At 36.2% G+C, this 23,736-nt stretch overlaps 1 protein-coding gene across 1 annotated transcript in view; it reads right to left on the bottom strand.

The window, feature by feature from the left end:
- The window catches only part of Piezo (piezo type mechanosensitive ion channel component), a 138,892-nt gene that overhangs the window by 3,703 nt on the left and 111,453 nt on the right, over positions 1–23,736 (bottom strand). Inside the window, exons 29-46 of the mRNA XM_089651351.1 lie at positions 23,625–23,662; positions 23,473–23,571; positions 22,502–22,659; positions 21,026–21,117; positions 20,194–20,274; positions 17,073–17,217; positions 14,859–14,975; positions 12,875–13,041; positions 11,675–11,827; positions 10,324–10,677; positions 8,996–9,143; positions 8,282–8,496; positions 6,514–6,672; positions 6,286–6,412; positions 5,914–6,161; positions 5,056–5,237; positions 4,691–4,865; positions 4,513–4,604 (exon numbers count right to left, since the gene is read on the bottom strand). Coding sequence (XP_089507477.1) covers positions 4,513–4,604; positions 4,691–4,865; positions 5,056–5,237; positions 5,914–6,161; positions 6,286–6,412; positions 6,514–6,672; positions 8,282–8,496; positions 8,996–9,143; positions 10,324–10,677; positions 11,675–11,827; positions 12,875–13,041; positions 14,859–14,975; positions 17,073–17,217; positions 20,194–20,274; positions 21,026–21,117; positions 22,502–22,659; positions 23,473–23,571; positions 23,625–23,662 — 2,750 coding nt within the window. The remainder of the gene's footprint in view (positions 1–4,512; positions 4,605–4,690; positions 4,866–5,055; positions 5,238–5,913; positions 6,162–6,285; positions 6,413–6,513; positions 6,673–8,281; positions 8,497–8,995; positions 9,144–10,323; positions 10,678–11,674; positions 11,828–12,874; positions 13,042–14,858; positions 14,976–17,072; positions 17,218–20,193; positions 20,275–21,025; positions 21,118–22,501; positions 22,660–23,472; positions 23,572–23,624; positions 23,663–23,736) is intronic.

The following is a 23,736-nucleotide window of genomic DNA, read 5'->3' as shown; positions in this document are numbered from 1 at the left end:
AGACATTCTGAGGGACTTAATGATAAGGGCATACGAAATTAGCTGCCCTCTGAAGACAAGGACAAAACACTGTGGTGGAGCAGAGGATTGCAGGATTGAGGAAACAAGCCTTCAACAGTGTCAAAAAGTCTGGAAACTGGGAAGCTTACAAGCAATACCAGAAAGAATACAAGGAAGCAATATGGAAAGCCAAAACAGGCTCCTGGGAGAAGTACCGTGGGGAGGTAGAAACTATCCCACAGCCAGCAAGAATTCTGAAAATTCTTGCTAAAGACCTAAGGGCAGCTAAAGGCCCCTTCTGGAAATCAGGGGGAGGCTTCACCAACAATTGGGAGGAGGAGTTGGAGGAACTGCAGGGGAAACACTTTCCCGGTTAAAAAAAGTTAGAAGCAAGAGACACCCGTCCACCACCAGCCTGAGTTACACAGGAATGTAAGGACTGGGACACCGAGGCCAAAATAGTTACTCCCTCCAGAGTTAAATGGGCGATCAACGGGTATGACTCGTCTAAAAGTGCAGGAGAGGATAAAATCTTTCCGCCACTTCTACAGAGGGGCCTATATACGATCCTACTTCCTGTGACTTAGATCCTGAGGGCATGTTGTGCCCTCGGATACATTCCCATATCATGGAGAAAAACAAGGGTAGTGTTCATGCCTAAACCTGGGAGAATCGACTATGATCAACCAGGCGCATTCCGCCCCAATTAGTCTCACTTTATTTCTTTTAAAGACTATGGAGAGGCTAATGGATAAGCACATAAGGGACGGGGCACTGAGAGAAAAGCCCCTCCACGAGTTGCGATTTGCCTATCAACCAGATAAGTCGGTCGACGCCGCACTGCACAGGTTGGTGTACAAACTAAAGCAGGCACAGGCGACCAGGGAACTGACAGTAGGACTCTTCCAGAATGTAGAGGAGGCATTCAACTGCACCGCTATTAAATCCATCGATGAAGCGGCAGAAAGGCATGGACTTGAAAACCGCCAGAACATCCGAGTATTGGTCACACGAGGTTGCCAGTGTTGACTGTATAAAACCTCTGGTTGTGTCTGCATCTCAACACCTTGTTATGGTTGCGATGTCATCCGTAAACCCTTGTGTATATATGCCTTTGTTGTTGAGCTTTCGGAAGAGGTTATCCACCACTAGGCTCCACAGCAAGGGTGATAAAACCCCTCACTGTGGAGTGTTGACTGTATAAGTCCTCTGGTTGTGTCTGCATCCCAACACCTTATTATGGTTGCGATGTCATCCACATACCCTTGGGTAAATAGACAGTTGTTGAGCTTTAGGATGAAGTTATCCACCACTAAGCTCCACAAAAAGGGTGATAAAACCCATCCCTGTGGAGCCTAGTGGTGGATAACCTCATCCGAAAGCATACAAGGGTAGAGTAATCGAAATAAACATTACTTTGAAAGAAAGTATACAATTATGTGCTTTACAAGGGAAAAGCATACACTGTACTTTAACTATAAAATGGTACCTCGTTAAAAATATTTCTTTAATGAAAGATTTAGGAATCACTTTTGACACGCGCCTGACTTTTCGTTCTCATATCGATTCGGGGTGCAACACTGCCATGCAAATGTTTGTAATCTGCAATGCAAAATCTTTTTCTAATACGGCAGTAATAAAAATGCTTTAATTTACTCTGGTTCGTAGCATTCTCGAGAGTGGCTTGGTAATATGGGGACCCGAAGATGCCCTACACTCAAGTACACTCAAACTCTACATGCAAAAAAGTTTATGCTATACCTTTACATGTAAGAGTTTGGGTACTATCCCTTGTCATATCCCTCTGACTTTCTCGCTGGAATGCTAGGACTAGATCGTCTAGATCAGAGGTTCCCAAACTTCTTTGCCCGTAGACCACTTGCCAAATATTTTTTTTTCCGTAGACCCCCTGCCTAGCAAATATTGAATTTTCCTTAAACTATTAACGTCCCATGTGATAATCATTTATTTTTTTAGTAAAAATACTCCCTTCCCTTGCCTGCCCAACAACCGGGTGGAGGTATAATTTCTATGTCTTTACAGACTGGGTGTGACTCTATATGACTCTTTACACAAGGGTGCCCCTGTCTGTAAAGACAGTCTGACTGTCTTTACAGACAGGGGCACCTTTGTGAGGTATTACACCATGTACTGGACGGGAGTCCGCACAAGACTGTAGATTTAGGCGCCGGGTCCAAACCGTGTCTTCAACCGATGAGAATGCTCCTTTACGGCCGATGATGATGATGATAGTAGTATATTTGATGAAATCTGCCTCCCGCACCCAGGCTTGGTGAATAGTGGGCACTGGGTGTGCTGTCGTCTCTGCTCGCTTCTGGCGTTGGCGGTTTTCCAGAGGAGGGCCGGCTGGTCTTGAAGAGGTAACACCAGAAGATCTTGGAGCAGAAGACTTGGCGAGGTGAGGCAGATGTTGGGCAGGAGTCACTTGTAGATAATAAAACGCTTGGTTTCGGTGGTAAAGATGAACTGATTTATTTTTTTATGTGGCTGCTTATATTTAATTAGCCTGACTCGCGCCCGACATTGGGCTAGGAGCCCAAAAGTGGTGGGGGGTTGTACCCGCGCCAACAATGAGTTTATAGGCTCCGACAAAATGTTGCATATTCATTTTGTCGGCAGCACTGGTGATAGTAGTCGCTTAAATTTGCGAGTTAGAAAAGATTTTGAACGCTTACATGAATAACAATTACATAGTTTAAATGCATAGTAGTTATAGGAATGTGTATCTTGACAACTAGATTTTTTGTTTGTCAAGATACGACAAAAAATAAGAAATGTTTCTAAATAAATGTGTAAAAATGATCTCAAAGCGATCAAATTTGTAAAACATGTTAAGTTAGTATTTTTCCCAGGTCCCCCGTAACATAGCGCTCAGAAAGAGATAAGATTCACTATGCTACGAGGTTCCTGGATTTTTGTACACGCAAAAAAGGTAAAAAATATTGTTCAAAATTGGTTGTACATATGTGTGAAAAACAGCTTTTTTAATATCTCCTCAGCGGTAGTATATCGAAAATAGTGTTTATTTGACTACCGCCGAGGGGATGAACAAGTAAAATATAAACATTTGCAACATTTAAAAATTGATTTTTCCTAGTAAATTTTACATAGAAAAAATGCTGGACATCGATCCACGCGGCAGGTAAGCCGGCGACGCGGTATCGATGCCGTTCGTAGACAAAGTTTTTCAAGCGGCCGGGAACAAAATGGCCAGTGGCGGGGAGTGGTGATTTTGCCAGTGGCGTGGGGTAGGCACATTTTATAAAAGTAAAACAAATTTTATGAAATTAAATAATGTGGTCAACTACGTCCGTTACACACCAAATGAAAATGAAGCAGGATAAGCAACGGGAATTTCTTTCTGTAGTAAGTTCTTTGTCAGTGCTTATTCCGGTCAGTTCTTCTTGTCACATGATATCCGATTCTTCAACGTTGCATTTCCATAGTCAAAATGTCCTCAAACTTAGTTTTGAAGTCTGTGTGAAGTGCATTTAAATGTTGAACGTCATTATTACCCTGGACGTTTTTCACTAGGACAATTCGCGGCTTCCAATGTGCAATGCTTCGCTTGAATATATTAATTCTGACGAGAAAAGGAACGTAGAATTTTTATACCTCAATTAACAACTTTACGAAATATAAAAATACAAATATCAAATAACTAATTTCTTAGTCTATTATATTTGAGTTGGGTCTCTTATGGAACTCCTAAATGTTGACTTGAGGTAAATGGGGGTCCGCTCGTATGTACCCCCATTTGAATCTCGTGGACCCCCAAATTTTTTTCTCGCTGACATAGACCCCCAGCATGCCGATATTAACCCCTGGGGGTCCATACAGACCTCTTTGGGAACCTCTGGTCTAGATGTTAGGAGAACAATTGTAATGGTGTTACTAGCACATAAGCTGCTCAATGGACACATTTGCAGTCCTGATGTTCTGGAGCGTATTTCGTTTTATGTCCCCGATAACTTCACCAGAGCTAGGCAGCACAGGCTTTTTATTTTTTCAAGAGGCAGGACCAACCTACTAATGCTCATGCCTCTGGGGAGAATGACTATGCTTTTAAACCAACTTTCTTCAGAGATAGACATGTTTCAGTCAAACCTCACTAACGGGACACTGCCATCTCAGGAGATAAATGCAGTTGTTAGGAGTGGAAAACACCAATAGATGCAGAAAATTTGAAGAGGATGAAGGGACTCCAATTCACTTATGGTGCCAATTTCCCACTCTGTTGGGAACAAGGCTCAGATACCTGGGAAGACACATTGTAGAACCAGAAGTTGTAGCCACATATTCAATGACAACCCGAGGGAACTTTATAAATGGCACCGGGTTACTGTTAAAGGAATGAGGTAAAATTGGAGAGAACGGGCCTATGGCCCAAGTACACACGGGAACTCTACGTCAACCGTCTCCACTCTATAAACAAAAAGTATTTCTAGAAAAGTGAATTATGTACAATATATACAATTTGAAAAAACTTACTGTTAATTTCATTCATCAATTGATGGACTGGCTTTGCAGTTCCTTTGTTAAACACCTTCACAAACTTTGGGAATGTGTTTTCCACTACGAGCCTAAATGAAAAGAGCATTTTGGTAAATCATTACAATAATATTGAGTAACATACATCACAAATAAAGAAACGAAATAATGAATTTACCATTCTTTAGTGGTACCGTTTAACATTCCGATGAGAATCTCCCTTTGTGGATTTCGGACACCATTCACAAAAGGTTCTAGATCTACCTCCATTTCTTCTTCAATTATCGGAGGATTGTCTTTGCTGTTCGTTTTGTGAGATATTATATAGGTGAACTTTACATTCAACGTGTGATCTGCAAAAAATATAACAAAGTCATATCTATTGTGATCTTGTGAATCGATCATTATGTTCGTAGCACATCCCTGCCATTAGATAATACTGGCAGGCAGGATTGCTATGGTTAACCTCGGTAATTCTTACATCAATGAATTGATTTTAATTGACAAATAACACAAGGGTGACTAAGTTAAGTAACAACTTACTGGACGCAGCGTCAACTCGCAGCCTGTCTATATCGGGAGGGGAGATTCCCCAGATGTTCGTCGAATTTCCATTCAAAATGACAGCGGCAAGATCATCATAGATGTAGTTGGATAAGAATGTTTGCGCCGTGCGGTCCTTCTTGTAAATATTCACAAATGTATCCCAGTCACGATCGCCAAATCTAAAATATATTACAACACATATTATTAGCCAACTGTTCTTTATTAAATATCTGAAAATATATTAACAGGCAGACCAACATTCTGTCAGAAAAATCTTTACATTTGTCCTGCAATGATCGATAAAGAATACATGCTGGCAAAACATTTGTTTATTTATGAAAGATTTAAATATTAAAATACTGAGATTACTTTTATATCAGTATAAAGTTTAAGTTCGGAAAGCAGATGAAGATATTATATAATTACATATCTGTAAACAGGAGGATTACAAAAAGGGATTCATCAGCAAATGAAAGAAAAAGTTGAAAAAATGGCCAAATTTAAGTGGTCCTCAAGTGGGAACATTGCCTAGCTCGAGGACATCAGATGTAAGAAAAGAATGCTCCAGTAGAGGTCTAAAGCAGGATAGGTACAGGCAGGGAGAAGGGAGGAAGCAGAGAGCAGGAAGGGAGCCGGGAAAGGAATGGAGCAGGGATAAGGGAGGGAGCAGGGAGCAGGAAGAAGAGAGCAGGGAGAAGGGAGGGAGCAGGGAGCAGGGAGCAGGGAGCAGGGAGCAGGGATTAGGGAGCAGGGATAAGGGAGAGAGGTAGGGAGCAGGGAGAAGCAGGGAGCAAGGAGCCTGTACAAGGTGGATCAGACTTGTATGATGAAACAATGTAAGAAAGGTTTACTAACGTCTTGATGTTGTTGGACTGCGCCGACATTGTGTATATTGGCAGATATGGCCCCAGCCTAATTTTAACAGTTACATCGTAGGGCGGATTGGACTCCCCAACAGTGTTTCCAAAAGCAAAAAGCACCAGCGGGAACCAGATGAGTGCTATTATAAAGGCTAACACTGAACCGCCCATGAGGTATTTGATTAACGGCTTCTTCTTCTCTCCTCTAGGCTGCGGGTATTCACTTTCTACATGCCGCGAACACTGAAACAATTATCAATTTCACTCTCCGAAGTTGTTATACCTTCTGTTTTTATTATCATATCATAGACAGGGGAACAAATACAATTATAGCATGGCACATCAAATAATTGATTTAATTACGTACCTTAAGTTGGAAGACATTCGCAAATATATCCTCCATTTTCAACCAATCCATTAAAGTCATAGATGTGTCTGTCCATATCCAATCCATCAATGCCCTCAATTCAAACAGGAATGGAATTGCCATGAATCTGTGAAACAATCAAACACAATATTAAACACAAATTATTCTTTTACATAGTTTTACGATAGACAAAATATAAATGTACATAATATTTGAATAGGTAGTTACCCTTTAAACAGGAACATGTTGATGTAATTGAATCCTTTGCAGAGGAAATTTCCAAGAATGCGAGTCGGATAGCCACAACGGATCTGATACGCCGATAGAAGGAGGTAGATGCACTTCACCATGTACCACATTGGGGGAGGCAGCAACGCATTAAAACTCCTGAAATATCAACACATTAAGAATTCTAACAAATACTATTATTTATTTATGTAACATTATTTTTCCATTAGGCTAAAGAGAAGGAAAGGAACAGATCGATACCTCTCTATCATGGTCGTTTTGTAGCAATATTGAAATAAATGTTCCCAATTTCTATTGTTTAAGAAGTCATAGCATGTTTCACCTGAATGCATTTAAAAATAATATCACCTATTTTAGCCCTCTGACCCAAATTTTTCGATTGATGGAATGTGCTGAAGTATACATTTTTGCTGATAATTTATATGGATAATTTTTTCTGTTATTGCTGTTTAACTTGTGTCTCTCTTTGTATTATTTATCATTTGAGTGAGCTTTTATATAATTTTGTATTTTTATGTAAATAAGTGTTTTTATGTGATTTAGTGGATTTGTCTCACATAAGTGAGAATATCTGTAAAACCCAGTATAAACAAATAAATGGTCAACCAGGCACACTAACATAAGAATATATTTGTATAGAAGAGCTAGGCATACACAATAGGCTATCCAACTGTCTGCCTACAGAGGGGTAACTGCACAACTCAACACAATGATATTTCAACACACCTTTAAAAGGTAATACATATAGTCATGAAAAGTGAAACAAAAACTAGGTTAAATAGGTTACGTGGGTTAGGTTTATAGATAAGTTTTTTTTTATTCACTTTTAACCCTTCAGTACATTCATCACATTTGTTCAGTTTGCAATGTTTTCTGTGCATTTCAAATGCGCTATTTAAATCTTATTTTTTAATTTTCTGTAAAAACAAACATACTGTTTTAGAAACTGGATAAAATTATTTTTCCGGTGTATGCATTTAACATAAACATAACTATTTCTAAATAATGAAATTTGAATGTCAAACGTGAAAAATGTTTACAAAAACGCTAACCACATTTTTACATAATTTTTTACTCCAATCATACAAAAATTGAGAGAACTCGATATTTCGAAAACACATTCGTTCTGTTTGGGTAATTTGTAAGAAAATTCTACCTTCACTTTTATCTCGTTCATATAATAAAAACAAAGAACATTTTTTTAAAAGTAAACCGATTGCTACGATAGCGGCGCGAAATATGAATTAATAATTTTGGCTATTTTTAGGATTTTATTAATCGATTTCAGTAAAAATATTTGAGACAAACTGGAAAGAATTATTATTTCTCTTTCTAACGTAAAAAAAATTATGTATTTTCGAATGATAAAAAAAAGATTAAAATATGGACACCTGGTCATATATGTATGACCCTTTGGAGGGGTTAACGACTTTATATCACTCAAAGGTGTGTTGAATTGTCATTGTGTTGAGTTATCATGGAACCCTACAGAGTATCCTAACATACTTTGGACACATTGCTCGCCAAACTAAAAACGCACAATCCCGGAGAAACTCATAGTCACTGGCAAAGTGTTTTAAAAGTGGACAAAGAAAGGAGCATCACCGATGCTTTGAAGTGATCAAATATCACCAAAGTCTAGAACTTTAGTGTCTTGGCTCTCTTAGGAGCTTTGTCCACCAGGGAAATTGGAGTGGGGGTCACAATCCTCTAAAATGAGGAAAGAACTAAAGAAGAAGAACAATACCTCTCGGTAACGGCTGGCAAAATGAAGAACATCCAGATGTGGACTCCAATGATGAGGCCGATTTGGAAGAGGAGTTTACCCAAGATGAACTTGCGCAGGAACAGGGCACGGTCGATGACTATCAAACCAAACTGCAGAATCAACATGACGAGGAAAGGTATGGGTACTTTGTTCTCCTCCAGGTATGCTTGCACTCCACCATCACCTTGTTGAGTCTACAGCAAATGAACACATAATAAATTAATTCACAGTAATAAACCAGAGCTAGCAGCATTGATCCCTGGTGCACCGGTGCACGTGCATGAAACTCGACGGAGACGAGCAGAACACCCATTCACAGTTGATGTTGGCTTCATGAGAATGGACTTTTTTTTGTGTAAGACGGCTCGATATGGAACAAGCTTCCGGCATCTGTTTTTCCTCCTTCACATAAACGGGGCCTCTTCAAGACTTGCATTAATAAAGCCCTTACCTTAACCCACTTCACAACGCTGCTCAGCCATGTGGCGCCAAAGCTCCCCTGCCTTTACACTGTATATTAGAGAGTAAAAACCATAAAGTTCAATACGCAGAAGATGTGCCGGATGTCAGAAACTCACATCTAAATGTGAACTATATTTTAAAACATTATAATCGTTCTGTAAAAAAACAAAAGAAAGTAAAATTTAGTTTATAATCGTCTATGTAATAAGAAGATTATTAAAATAAACTTGCCCCAAATGCAGAGAATCCAAAGATGACAACCATGAAGTTGAAGAAGTCGCACATGAACATGTAAGCGTACACATCGGCCTTCACACGCGACGCGGGGTCCAGCATTCTTGTGTAAAAGCCCTTGATTGACTCCCCATATCGCATTGTCCTGAAATGGAAAACTTTAATTATATAATCTATGTAAACTATTTTTCCATTTTAAGTATTGTTTATGAGAAAGAGTAAGCGGTTACAATGGTACTATCAGTGGTATGACATTTGTCGCATCTGAAACAGTTTCAAAATTAGTGATGGTTAGGAAAAGGTAGGAACTGGATAAAATAGTAACAGAACCGGATATAGATAGTAACAGAACTTCCATAAAATGTTAAGGTTGGTCATGAAATGATCCGTTGATAACAATCGAAAGATTATATTAAATTGTTAAGATGTTAGTGATGACAGAGGATTACGGTAGTATTTATTCATCCTTGTCCTTCCTTAAATAATAACATTTTATATAAGTTTCTTCTATAATATTAATAATACCTCCAACTTCTGACATTTCCATACATTCTGATGGCAACATTCTACACTAGCACCTCTTAGCGGAATGAGTTGTGCCCCCGGTTTTTCATATATTTAAAGGATTTTATGTGAAATATATTCTTTATTTTACGTTAATAAATGATAGAAATCGAAAAATATAGGTAACCTACATACAACCTTACTGCTGTTTTTGATCATAAACAAAAGTATTAAAGCTGCTTTTAATTCTGTCATTGATGGTTTAGAAAGGTAAACAAAACATTTTATAACTAAATTTAACAATTATTATCATTACTTCTATTTATGTAAGCTTTAATGAGGACTAATGAATATTATAGGGTATTTATAATTATTTCAATTCCCACATCCCACAAAACGAGTGTTTTTGTTGTTTGTAATTATTACATCTGTAAACTGCACACACAGAACCTACTTTTAGGGACATTCAAGTTTTTTTTATCCATATGGTTAAAATATAAATTAGAAAGCGCAAAACACTGCAGCCAAGTACTAATTAAATTCAATTTGCTATCATTGATAGGAATGTCAATGTCAAAATGATACACTAGCGCCTCTAGTGACCAGAGTTGATATTGCCAATGTTTTACTGGAGTTGGACGTACATATTAATATTATAATTACAGGCTATCAGTCCATAATATGTGAAATTAGGCTTTGTGTTCTGTGAGAAGGAATTATTAAATATTACTAATGGGTGGATTATTCAAAAGCATTATTATAATGACGTTCGGAGGTTTGCTTGTGCTACAATTTCTGGGGAGTTTTTGACGTGCACTTACGATAATTTGACGACTCCAGGAAAGTAGTTACACGGATCTTCCACAACTGTGGATACAAGGACAGCTTTGGTTTGGGCGGGGTACATTTCCAGTTCCTGACTCATCTCCCTGCGACTGTCTCCTGTATCGGAACTGTCCACTTTCTCCGCAGTTGTGGCATCTTTCTCAGAGTCATGGGAGTGGTGGTCTTCCAAAGCCGGATCATCTTCACCTCTCTCTTTATCCGGAAGCTTCTCGGGAGACCTTGCCATATCAGATCTGACAGATGCTGAAGAAATTCTTCCAGAGGGTTCAATGGCTTCCGGTGATGAAGCAATCGATGCCCTGGATTTTTCTTTCTCTCTACCAGAGTCTCTGGAAAATAAAAATAAATAATTGATTTTTTTATTGAGATAATGGCAAGGATTTTCAAATCTAGATGATACTGCCACTAGTGATGAGCACCAAGGAATATTCCCCAACCTAATATAATATAGATGATACTGCCACTAGTGATGAGCACCAGGGAATATTCCCCAACCTAACAAAATCTAGATGATACTGCCACTAGTGATGAGCACTAAGGAATATTCCCCAACCTAATATAATATAGATGATACTGCCACTAGTGATGAGCACCAGGGAATATTCCCCAACCTAATAAAATCTAGATGATACTGCCACTAGTGATGAGCACTAAGGAATATTCCCCAACCTAATAAAATCTAGATGATACTGCCACTAGTGATGAGCATCAAGGAATATTCCCCAACCTAATATAATATAGATGATACTGCCACTAGTGATGAGCACCAAGGAATATTCCCCAACCTAATATAATATAGATGATACTGCCACTAGTGATGAGCACCAGGGAATATTCCCCAACCTAATAAAATCTAGATGATACTGCCACTAGTGATGAGCACCAGGGAATATTCCCCAACCTAATAAAATCTAGATGATACTGCCACTAGTGATGAGCACCAGAGAATATTCCCCAACCTAACATAAATTTCCCAAAGTCAGGAACTTATTTTTTTATTAAGACAGTTATTCTTAATGAGTTTGTCTCCTAGATATTTTTATGAAAATGCAATGTATTTATAGATAGAATAATGACAGTAAAATATATTTTTCAATATCTCTAAAAAGGGAGACGTTTATGAGCTTTCAAAGTAAACTTGGGTATTATGTGTAAATAAAAAAAGTTTATTTATAGACATCCTCATGTTCTCAATTTCAGTTAACAATGAACAGATTCGTAACTCGGCAACAGTCAACACTCTTCCATGCCATATTTCCCTTTGTTCATATTATTTACCTACTAAAACAATAAACACAGTTTTTTTAATGAAAAGAACAGGCTTACTCTAAATGTTTCTTGGCGAACATCTGTCCGATGGATAAGCCTTGTCCTTCTTTGATCATGGCCAATTGGGTGGGCCTCAGCGAGTAGGTCCGGTCCTCGGGCAATCCCACCGTTGGGGTGGACTTCCACAGACCGAGAGATATCAACATGAACCTGCAATAAATAATGCGCGAGTATAGAATATATTATGAGCATCTTTATCCCATTTTCCTCTCCCCTTTACCTGCTTATTAGTTTTAAGGCATAATAAAAATCGTATCGCTAAGAAACTTTATCTAAGAAATTTTTGGACAGAAACCATATATTATTTAACCGCTTCTGTGCCAAGAGCGAGTTAACTCGCATTCTTGGCCTGCTGTGCACAGCTACACTTCTACCTACTGGCATTTAAAAGGTTAACCTCATATGTATATACAAATATCTTTGTACTATACAGGGTGTCCGGGGGTAAAGTACGGTAGCTTCGGGAGGTGATTCTACATGATGATAGGAGTAAAAAAGACAAATAACCTTTTTCTAAATTCCAACTTTTTTTTCCAAAAATATTTTTCCATGGAAGAATATTTATTTTCCCATACAAACAATTTAATTTTTTTTACCTAAAAACTAGATTAAAATATTTGAATTTCCTCTATAATTGACAGCCTGTACAACCTGTTTATTTCTTAAAGATAAATAAATAAATACAAATTATTCATTACATTTACATGTATCATACTAAAAAAATATATACATAATTACAAAAATTGACTTAAAAGCTCTACAAACTTAATTTTGTAGATGGTTAGTGTAGTTTATGTGGATACAAAAAAAGGACTTAAAAAATTGTTTGTTGGTTCGACCTGCGGCCGTCAAGTTAAACGTGTCAAGCTGTAGAAGTGGTAACTACAAAGCTTCAAATTTTTTGACAGCTTAATCGACACATATTTTTCAAAGGTTTATAGCTCATAATGGAAATGACATTGTGACCAGTTGAGCTGTCCTAGAAATTCAAAACAAAAAAATCTGTACAAATTTCATGATCACCGTTCAAAAGTTTTGAATGACTGAAACATTTATAACGTTTTCATTTGTATATTTTTGACCAGATCAGATGGGTCAACTTTAAAAGCTGCATAATGCATCCTATCATATATTTCGTATTGAATTTAGTGAAAATATAGCAAAAGCATAGAGTGAAATGTGTGAAAGGTGTCTTACCGATGGAAGAAGACAATCAGGAGTAGAATGAGATCATAGAGAGCGTAGTTTGGCTTCCTTTCAATGCCGATAATTCTTGGTGCAGAGAATGGCATGTTCTTTGGAATAACGTTTTGGTTCCATGGCAGAATCTCATACTGGAACATGCATTTCACCAGCACAATAACCTTAAAAAAAAAAACAATTTTTTTTAGAGCAGAGAATAAATATTTAAAATTTTATTTACTAGCTGACGTGGACCCGGCGTTGCTCAGGGACTTATAAATGGTTTGGAATAAAGTTTTGAGGTTAGATACTTTCTATAAATATAATATGCATGCATTATTTTATAAAATTATTAACCTCAACACAGGCTTGTCCTAGTGAGGTTAAAAATTCTAACAATAAATAAATATATACATATATAAACCTTCTGGAATAAATTCCCTAAATGATTGTGAAAACCCTATCAAAATCCTTTGCGTAGTTTAGAAGAACTAAGTGCACAAACAGACAGATACGGAAAGCGACTATATTTATACTATTTAGAGATTATTCAAATATTACAAAAATACTCAACACGCACGAAATTGTGATAAAAAATAGCAATAATTATAAATCGAAAGAATATCGAAAAGAAGTCCAAAACAATAACTACATTTGGACAAAGTATTTTCAGATATTTTGTGCCTAAACTAACAAATAACCTACCCAACAAACCCAGACAAATAAAAAGTTTGAAATAATTTAAAATCACAACCATATAATGGATCTTCAATAAAGGTCGTGCAATAACTATTCAACTCACCCGATTCTAGCTAATTTCGTTTAAAATTATTGTATGTTGGATGACGAGTAATGTACAAGTATTGGTAAGCCATGGTCAATTCTGCCTCAATACAAATTCACCTAGTGAGGCAGGTTATTCTCAACATTAATATACCTTCTGTTATTTTCTCTATTACTATGTCATTATACATTTTTTCAATTACTGTTCTTATACAGGGTGACTGGGTGTAAAATGTCAAACTTTGGGAGGTGATTCTACATGATAGCACAAGTAAAAAAGATAAATAATTTAATTTCGAAATTTCAAAGTTTTAAGGTAGTTTTCAGATGCAAAAGTTGAATTATTTGTATCGAGAAAATAATATTCTTTTATGGAAAAAATATTTTGTATGGGAAAAAAACAATGGAATTTCGAAAAAGTTATATATCTTTTTTTAATTCACCATCATGTAAATTCACCTCACGAAGTTCGTGCACTTTTTTGTTTTTTCACTTGTTTTCTTTTGCACCCGGACACCCTGTATATCTAATGTTACCTTGAATAGTATTTATGTTTATATTTCTGTTATGCTTTGGATGATAAATAAATAAATAAATAATGGATTCTGCAATCGTTTAAATTGCAACACTAAGATGTTACAAAGAAAAAGCGTGAACTTCACAATAGCATAGTCCAAGTGCATATTTTTCACAAATTAGTGAAAATAGTTAGATTCCTGGGGGGTGAGTCTGTATCTTTTGCGCCAACTAATGTGGTGTTATATGAGTTGAGTGTAATGTACCTACTTCATCTAAACTCCTTGACTGTCTCCACCCCCTGACTTACAAACACTCTATTATGAATGTTACAAGTGACTTATTCAACACCGATTTAACCTATGTTAACCAACGCACAGGATACAAACTCACCCCCTGTCCTAAGAAGAAAATATTTTGAACCCGAAATTTCTGGGTCCAGAGCCAAGACGCTCTACCACGGAGGTTATCAACGAAGTAGTCCCAGTTTGATGGGCAGAGTACGAGGAAATGCAAGATGAGGTTGTTGTTATAATAAAACCCTCTTTTAAAGTTAACGCTAGTTTCACGCAACTAGTTTTTTTATGGTGCTTTGAAAAACCTTATAAGAGAGTTTCACTGTATTTAGATGGTTTTTATAATACATATCCATGGTAATATTGTATAGCTGATAATAATAATGTTGTATGATTGTACTGACCTCTGTGTAAGCGATGATGGTCACCCAGAAGGTTTTGCTCGGTCGTGGAATACTAAGGGTGCCCCACAAGAAGACCATCAGAGGCAAAGGCAGGGAGAGAATGGTTGCCGATTGAATCTAAAAAATATTAAAATACTGTTGAAGATTTTTTACAAGACATGGGCAGATTCATTTGACAAGAATATAAATTCGATTTAGTTAACCGTGTCAAGCGAATGAATCAAGTTTAAATGACCATGTTATGAAATTAATTAATAATGAATAATTTTCCTAAATAAAAATGCTGTAATTCAATATTTATCAATAACTAACCCATTGATCGTATTTTGAAGTATAATGTACCTAGTTGGAAAATTATAAAATTATTTCTGTTCTGAACCACCCAAAGTGTGGTAGACAACACTGAGCAGATTTCCGTTGAGTCAAGGACCGACGACCCAAGCGACCGGTTAAGTTATAATTTTAATATGTGTAATTAAACACTTCATAGAGTAAAATCATAATGGAAATTATTCCTAATTAATCATCCGTCATTTCGATGTTGAATTTTTAAGTTTACCGTAACAGTTGGTACAGATTAAAAAATTATCAAAATTATAATGGCAGCTCAGCCAAACTGTTAAGTGATCGGTTATCATCCAGAATCTAGTTATTGAGAATGGTGATCAAACACCTTGTTAAATGTTTTGATTATACTGACTGAACACCGGCTTTTTTGCCACATTAACATATTACTGCCTGGCATGTGGCCACGTGCGTAGTAACTACGCACCAGGCCATGGCAGATGTAATTGAAGTTACAACCCAGATCGACACCTCCAGATGAGAAGGAAGATGACCAGGATGGAGTTTACAAAGAACGGACTTCTTGCAGACTGTTTACTTTCTTGTTTGTCGCCCTGGAAGGCCAGCGGGTTGCATGCTATCAAGGTTATAACTTAGTATATATAACAGCTAGGATATAAAAACGGTCCATTGGTGAGTCTCGTTTAATTCTATATGTAATATTTAAATATATGCTTTATAATTTTCTAACTCATCTGGTTTCTTTCAAAACTACCAAATCCAAACTAAAATGTCTTGGAAGCAGTGCCCTTCTCTGATGATGGAGCTCTGAGTTCTGCCAAGAGCGAAGGTCTGGGTTAGTTATACTAATTCAATTCAATTCAATTTTGTTTATTCATTTCAAAAACATTACAAAATTGTTAATTTCAATGTGTTTTTAAAATATTTTTATAATAAGAATTCTTAGATTAATATTAACAGTGTGTATGTATATCAACTATACCAGTGATAATAGAGCTTGCCTTTTAAAGGAAGCTTCATTGATGCTAAAAATGTCGATATCCGAATTGATTCTGTTCAACAGCAAGATTGCTCTCCCCACAGGCATGACCATTGGCAAGTTAGTTCTGCAGGCCGGGAGATAAAATAGTCTATGTTGTCGGTGACGTAGATAACCATCGGGAACATAGAAATGAATGCTCTCCATGATGACCGAGTTTTCGAACCATCCACGAATCAGTCTAAAGAAATGTGTAACAATGCGCACATCTCTCCTGACCCGCAGATAGTTCATTCCGAGCATACCCAAAAGAAAGTCAGTGGGATAGAGCCACACTCCCTCTTGTAGAGAAATCTCAAGAATTTCTTCTGAACTCTCTCCAACATGAGAGAATACTTTACCTGGTGTGGACTCCAAATCAAGGACCCACTTTGAAGTCTACTCCTTACTAAGGAATTAAATAAAACTATAAGCACCCTAATCATACTTTGGGGCCTAGGAGCCACACGACTCTACACAGCCTCCACTTATAAACCATGCCAAGTGAATGAAATAAGTTTAATTTAGAAAATCAAAACGAACGAATTAAGTTATTTACAAAATCAATTGAATGAATTATGTTTATATCATTGAAGAAGATACTGTGTTTTAATAAATCCAAACAAAACGTGAAACAGAACAAGACATTGAAAAATAAAAAGGTAACAGTGTAACTGGGAATTGAAACCAGGCTGCCTTATAATATTCATTTAGAGAGTCCCATATGAGATCATGAAATATGAGATCAACAAAAATTATGTAAAATAATTAGGTCCCAATGGTCGAGTTGATTACAATTTAGTAAAAACTGGAACATAATACAAGGGGGTATGGTATACACCCTATACTTAAAATAAATTACAAAAAGCACTAAATATCCATATTTATACCTGGTTTATGAATATCATGAAATAGCACACAATATCCGTATGCGCCAGAATTGCATACCAGACGGCAAAACAGAAACGAAAGATGGTTGGCTGGTCCGATGCAAATGTTTCATCATCATATTCTTCTATTGGTGTTGTAGAGTCACTGGAAAACAAACATATACAATGAGGATTCAAATAAGCATTAATGTCCAAATCATTCAATTTGTTAGCAAGAAAAAATTTAATTAAAAAAGTTTATGAAATAAAATAGAGTGATGAGGATAAATAATACATAATATATTGCGTCAAGAAATTCGTAGTACTTGCGGGAAACTGGTAAATAAACAGATCCCATCACTGGAGTCAATTTTGTGGTAAAGCTTTTTTTTATTTGAGCTTTCGTTTTCGAGTATATCAAGTCCAAAGTAAAGTTGAGTACCTCATACAAGATGCACTACAATGTCCCATATAAAAACACAAAATGTCCCGCCACCTCACAAAATATATTTGACCCACCTTTTTTTCTTTGTATTACTAAGAATGAGGTGGTGAGGTGGTTGTGTATAGGCACTACATTACTACATTTCGTGTATGCAACATTTTTGCGTACAGCGTAGGGCATAGTGTAGTATCTTGAATGGGGGCCTCAAACACGTCATTCAAAATATATTACTCTTGTAGTACTGTAGTACTAAAACAATACAAATCCACTGACTTGAATGGATTTGAGAGGGAGAGATTTTTTTGTTTTTTGCTGGGATGAGTGGGGATAGTGGGGGAGAGGGGTTAAGGTGGAAGAGGTGCTGGGGGAGAGGGGCGGGGGGTAAGTCAGGGTTTTTATTTTTTATTATGTGAATACCGCACAAGAGACCCAACTGCTTCATACCGCCTAAAGCTAGTTGAGGGACGCAGCAACAGTAATACATGCAATCGTATGCCGTGTTTGACGCTTGGCATATTTTTCTCTGAAATTCTCTGGACCTGAGACCTGGCTCCAAAAGTTTTTTTAACCCTTAAGTTGCTGAAAAAAAATGTTTTTGGGTTCTCTATGTGATGTAGGTTAACTAATTTCCCGCTTGTACTACAAGTTTCCGAACAATGTGTATAATATTATCTATGAAATTGATTTCGCTGCGGTAAAATTTTACCGCAACAAAAAGTTGTTTTTTTACCGAAAGTACAATATTATAGATAATTAGTTTATGTAAGTATATACATAGTATTAAGGAATAGAAGATAAACATAAAATATCAGCAGTTCAAAAAATGTTAACGTTGTACGTGATACACAGAATATTTGAAAATAAATATTGTTTAAAATAAATATTTATTTTCACAGGTTAATTTTTTCTGTGTTTTCCGCAATTCATTTCACACTTTGGCTAGACTGATTTTGTAGTAAAAATATAATATTTCCAGACATCACAACAATTAAAACAATATTACAAACATTGAAACATAATTATTAATATTTAAAGATTTATCTAACGGACCTAGTATACATTTTGTTGACCGTCATAAAAAGCATGCAAAAGAAAACATTTAAAATATTTAGAAATGTACAATGATAGGAATAGGGAAGATGTAGAATAAAAACAAGAAGACAAACATCGAATACGAAGAAAAATATAACAGATATAAAAAAACAGTGAAATCTTGATCCATGATTTGTTTATCGTAATGTGACTGAAAGGGAAGTAACGATAGGATTAATCATCTCATTTGACAGTCCTTTACGAATTAAGACATAAATCAAGATTTCACTGTAAAGTTCAATGGTTGCATGTGCGTACAACATTGCTGGAGGAAGGAATAACATTGAAGAATCTCGAAGCTTCGTGCGTACACTGAAATAAGGAGACCGTAACATAGCAAAACGTCATCTGTCTGAGACATGGTAAATCCATACAAAAGTTTAATAAAAAAGGCAGCATGAATGTTATGCATATGTAAAATACAATAGAAAATAAAACTGCAAGTTCTTGCATGACTGTATCGAAAATCATGTACCTTTCACCAAATCAGGTTAGGTTAAGAGGGACGTGCACCGTGCAATTACGAGCATGTCGATACAGCCATGCAAGAGACTTATTGTATTTTGCATTAGCATAAGAGTCAAGAATGAGGCTAGTTACAATGAGGGACAGAATGCATTGTCTTTGCCATGGTATGTCTACAGACAGCAACAGTTAACCTGGTGGAGGGCATTGAGTAGACGCTGGATTGCCTGAGGGGAATGTACTTGGGGGAGGCTCCGGGGGACTCGAGGTCCAGCCCCCTCTCCAGACTCGGCGCCAGGATGCGAATCTCCGGAACACTCAGTTCGCTCTCTTTGCGTCTGAAATGTCTTGTGCGTTGTACTCTACTTGCTTGCTCTACTGCACTGTACTTTGGTTTACTCATATGTTCAAGCGGTGTGTACTCAAATGCTATTACTATGTATATAAAATTATTACATGTACTGCAAACATTCTCATCCTAACTATATAATATTTCTGTGGATATCAACCTATAAGTTTTTTACTCCAAGACTACTTGCTTTCAGTATTCATTTTATGACTCTAAAATTTTGATCTAATTTAGGGGAAAATGTGGGAACATGTATGAAAAATGGATTGGGATAATATCCTGCAATTCACGGTTAAATTAGCATTAATAAATCAGTTATATTAAATAAAAGCAACAGAAAATTTAGTGAAAAATTAAGAAACATATCTGGATTAGGAACAAGTTAATTTTTAGTTTTTGTTTATACATTACATGTCAATATATATATGAAATATGTAAATTAAAAAAACTTACAATAAATTTTCTTGACATACTGAAATTTTGAAAATATATGGTGTCTACCGAACAGGCAGTTTATAAATGATGATATAAATAGGTGGTATGATGAATTACACAAAAATGGCAATTTGCATACTATTTTTATTGCATTTTATTATTTTAGTGATACAATCATTTCACATGAATATTTTCAAATCAATTATGTCAAATTGTGTAGCCAATAATCAATTGTTCTAAATAAATCATTAAACTAAGGCACTTTGATATTATTTTTAATTCTTTCAATAAACGAAAGCTTCATTGCAATTTGTCACCGGTAAAAGCTGGAGAGTAAAATAAAACAAAACACAAACCTTTTCTTTCCGAAATGTGCGTGATGATGGCTAGAAGCGGCTTCTACGGTTTGCTGATCAAATGCATTGGGTTCAGATAACCTGCATGCAACATAACACCACAACTCTACTTAGCAAAACATAAATAACAAACAATGCAACATAAGAATTGCCCATTTTATGACTAACCTTAAACCAATTGTTACTTTTCTCTATAAATTTTTAAAAGGAATGTGAAGATTCATTGAAATAATTATTTGTCACACAAATATTTGCACCCGAAAAATCGTCCGAAAGTAGAACTATACTAACTCAAATTAGTCAAAGTTTAAAAAATTGTGTTATTGTCACTAATGATTAAATATATTTACAAATAATAAGGCACCCTCAGAAAGCTTGGTTTAAGATTAATTAATCCATATAACAATTATCTAGTTAGCACAAGTATTCTAAAATCTAGCAGTTCCAATATAACATGGAGACATGCGTATTTCAAAACTAAAACGAATAAACGGGAATAATCATCATGGATTCACCTAATTCTAAGATAGACAGACACAGTGGATCTTATGTATGAAATAACACATTCCTTGTGTGATAAATAAACAAAGACATGCCGTTTAACGAGCTTGGATGGAAAACTATCAAAATAGGATTATCTATTTATTGATAGTAATAACTAGGAATTAAATTATCAAAATAGGATTATCTATTTATTGATAGTAATAACTAGGAATTAAAATTATCAAAGTGGGATTATGTATTTATTCATAGTAATAACTAGGAATTAAAATAAAAACACTAACATATTATTGTTAAATTGTCAAAGTGCTAATATGATAAAGTGACTTACCGAGGTTTCTTTAGCCGCATCAGAGTGGAAGGCAGTGGTTCCCATATTTCGGTCGATCCCGCCCGAATCCCCATTCCAAAGTCTGGTCTCTCCTGGAAAATTATCAGTAAGCTTATTTATTTATTTAGAATTAACGGCACAAGTGCCATTTATATAAAAGGATAGTTATTGACAGTCATAGTACAAATAATATAAAAAGAAAAGAAAAATTATAAAGAATATAAGTAAACAAAACAACAGCAAAATAATATACGAGGCATATCCAGAAAGTAAGTGTACTGAGGCTCTCACGACCGAATGAATTTTATTTTCGATATGTTAGCTACACTTACGTGTAGCCTGACTCTTCCCCTCCGCAACGAGACCTGTTCAAGGTCAGTACGTTGAGAAGTGTCAACGCGACAACACGTTTCGTGAAAAATGTCAATCCAATCTCCCGCCAAATGCGAAATACGCGGCGTCATCCGTTATCTCGTTTGGAAGGAAAAACCTCCGTTTGAGGTTTATAATGAGGTTAAAACTGCATATGGTGATAAAGCTATGAATTGTACGAGTGTGTACAAGTGGTATCGCGAGTTTAAAAACGGTTCTCACCTCTTCACCCTCCACCAAAAAGTTCAAAACCACAATTTCAGCCAAGAAAATCGTGGCATCCGTGTTTTGGGACTGTCAAGGCATAATTTTGATTGAATATCTGCCTCAAGTGGAGACCATCAACTCTGCAAGATACTGTGAGACCCTAAAAAAATTGCGGAAGGCGATTTATAACAAGAGGAGAGGCATGCTGACAAAGGGAGTCAGCCTGCTGCACGACAATGCCAGACCACACACGGCCAACGCCACGAAGGAACTGCTTGCTTCGTTTAAATGGGATATCCTGAACCACCCCGCGCATTCCCCTAACCTAGCACCTTCAGATTATTATCTCTTTACCTCCCTGAAGCTGTACATGGGTGGAAAAAGGTTTTCAACCGAAGAAGAGGTAAAGGAGGAGGTGGAGAAGTGGACGAAGTGGTTGGCGGGAAACTTCTTCGAGGAAGCCATCAAAAATTGATACCCCGCTTCACCACCTGCATTGAGAGGAATGGCGACTATGTCTAAAAATAGCTTACATATGTACTACGGTAACCATGTAATTTTTTTGTTTCAATAAAAAGATTTGTAACCTACAAAAATTCAGTACACTTACTTTCTGGATACGCCTCGTACATTATTATTTTAGAACTAATTAGAAATTAAATGATTTATAAATTGAATGGTGAATGAATTATAAATAGAAATGATTTATAAATTGAATAATAAATGATTTATAAATTGAATAGTAAATGAATTATAAATAGAAATGATTTATAAATTGAAGAAGGAAACGTTTTTGTTTGTCAAAAAGTTTTAACATAAAATGTACTGAAAAAATTATATTTAGAACTAGGGAAATGAGAGACTTTGAAAAAAATAAAACAAATCTATTTTTTTTACCTTGAGTATAATTTTTTCCTTTGTAAGAACCTTGGCAACGTAGCGGTAATCACGCGAGAACTTATTTAGCCACCTGGTTAAAGTTATCAGAAAGCTTTCTATAAAGGCCCATGCAAATAGGGCATACTTGCAGAACTTGTTCCATAGCGTTTCTCTATCTGGAAAATAAGTAGAATAATTATTCACTATTATATTCAATATTGCATTTGAATAATTATTATTCACTGTAACATTCAATATGGCATTAAAATAATTCACTGTAACATTCAAAATTGAATTAGAAAAATTCAATTATGTAATAAAATTATTTATCGTAACATTCAATTCACACAAGAGTATTTTGGTAATAGTTCAAACAGATAATATACATCTTCATGGCTTCGTTTTCTATGTGACTTCCATATTCCACAGGGTTGTTCCGAACTGGAGAAGATTGTCCTGATGGTAGCTAACCTCCGACAGGAGAGGGTACCACCAGAAGAAGAGTATTTCAAACACTCGTTAAAAAAGGTAACAGGATTAAATAGAACAGTGACAAAATATTAAAAAAGAATATGTTAGGTTAGGTGTGATGTTTATTTTTTTCTTCACCACTCGAGCGATTTTATTTTAACATATTATTTAATTAATAGCAATCTTCAAAATATTAATAAGGATATAAATGAAACTGCTTACTGCGGTTTAAAACCAATGAATCGACCTAGTATTCATCGTTTACATATCCCATAGTTATAGGTTCTATAAATTTGGCACGTTATGGCAAGCGATTGCTCATAACGTTATTGACAACTTAACAACAAAAAATCGCTTGAGTGGTTCAATGTTCTTATTTGTCACTATTCTGTTTTGTCGTGAAACAGTTGAAAAATACTCTTTGTACCAAATATCGGGTAAAATAATAATAATAGAAGCCACATTTCGTAGTATACAATCTGCAATGAGAAATTTAAATAAAGTACAAGTGAATATACCTGGGGGTTCACTGTCGGGATTCGGGGAGTCTAGAGGACGGTCGGAGTGATCGGATTCATCGTCAGGGTGACGCGGTATTTGAACATCAATGTTTTCTGCTCCAATCGTAGAATCCTAAATAAAGTACAAGTGAATATACCTGGGGGTTCACTGTCGGGATTCGGGGAGTCTAGAGGACGGTCGGAGTGATCGGATTCATCGTCAGGGTGACGCGGTATTTGAACATCAATGTTTTCTGCTCCAATCGTAGAATCCTAAAATTT

This window comes from Hesperophylax consimilis, chromosome 4, assembly GCF_061612785.1.
Source record: "Hesperophylax consimilis isolate HC1 chromosome 4, BYU_Hcon_1.0, whole genome shotgun sequence".
NCBI lineage: Eukaryota > Metazoa > Arthropoda > Insecta > Trichoptera > Limnephilidae > Hesperophylax > Hesperophylax consimilis.
Note: the sequence above shows the minus strand (reverse complement) of the source record. Positions and strands in the feature narration are given on the sequence as shown.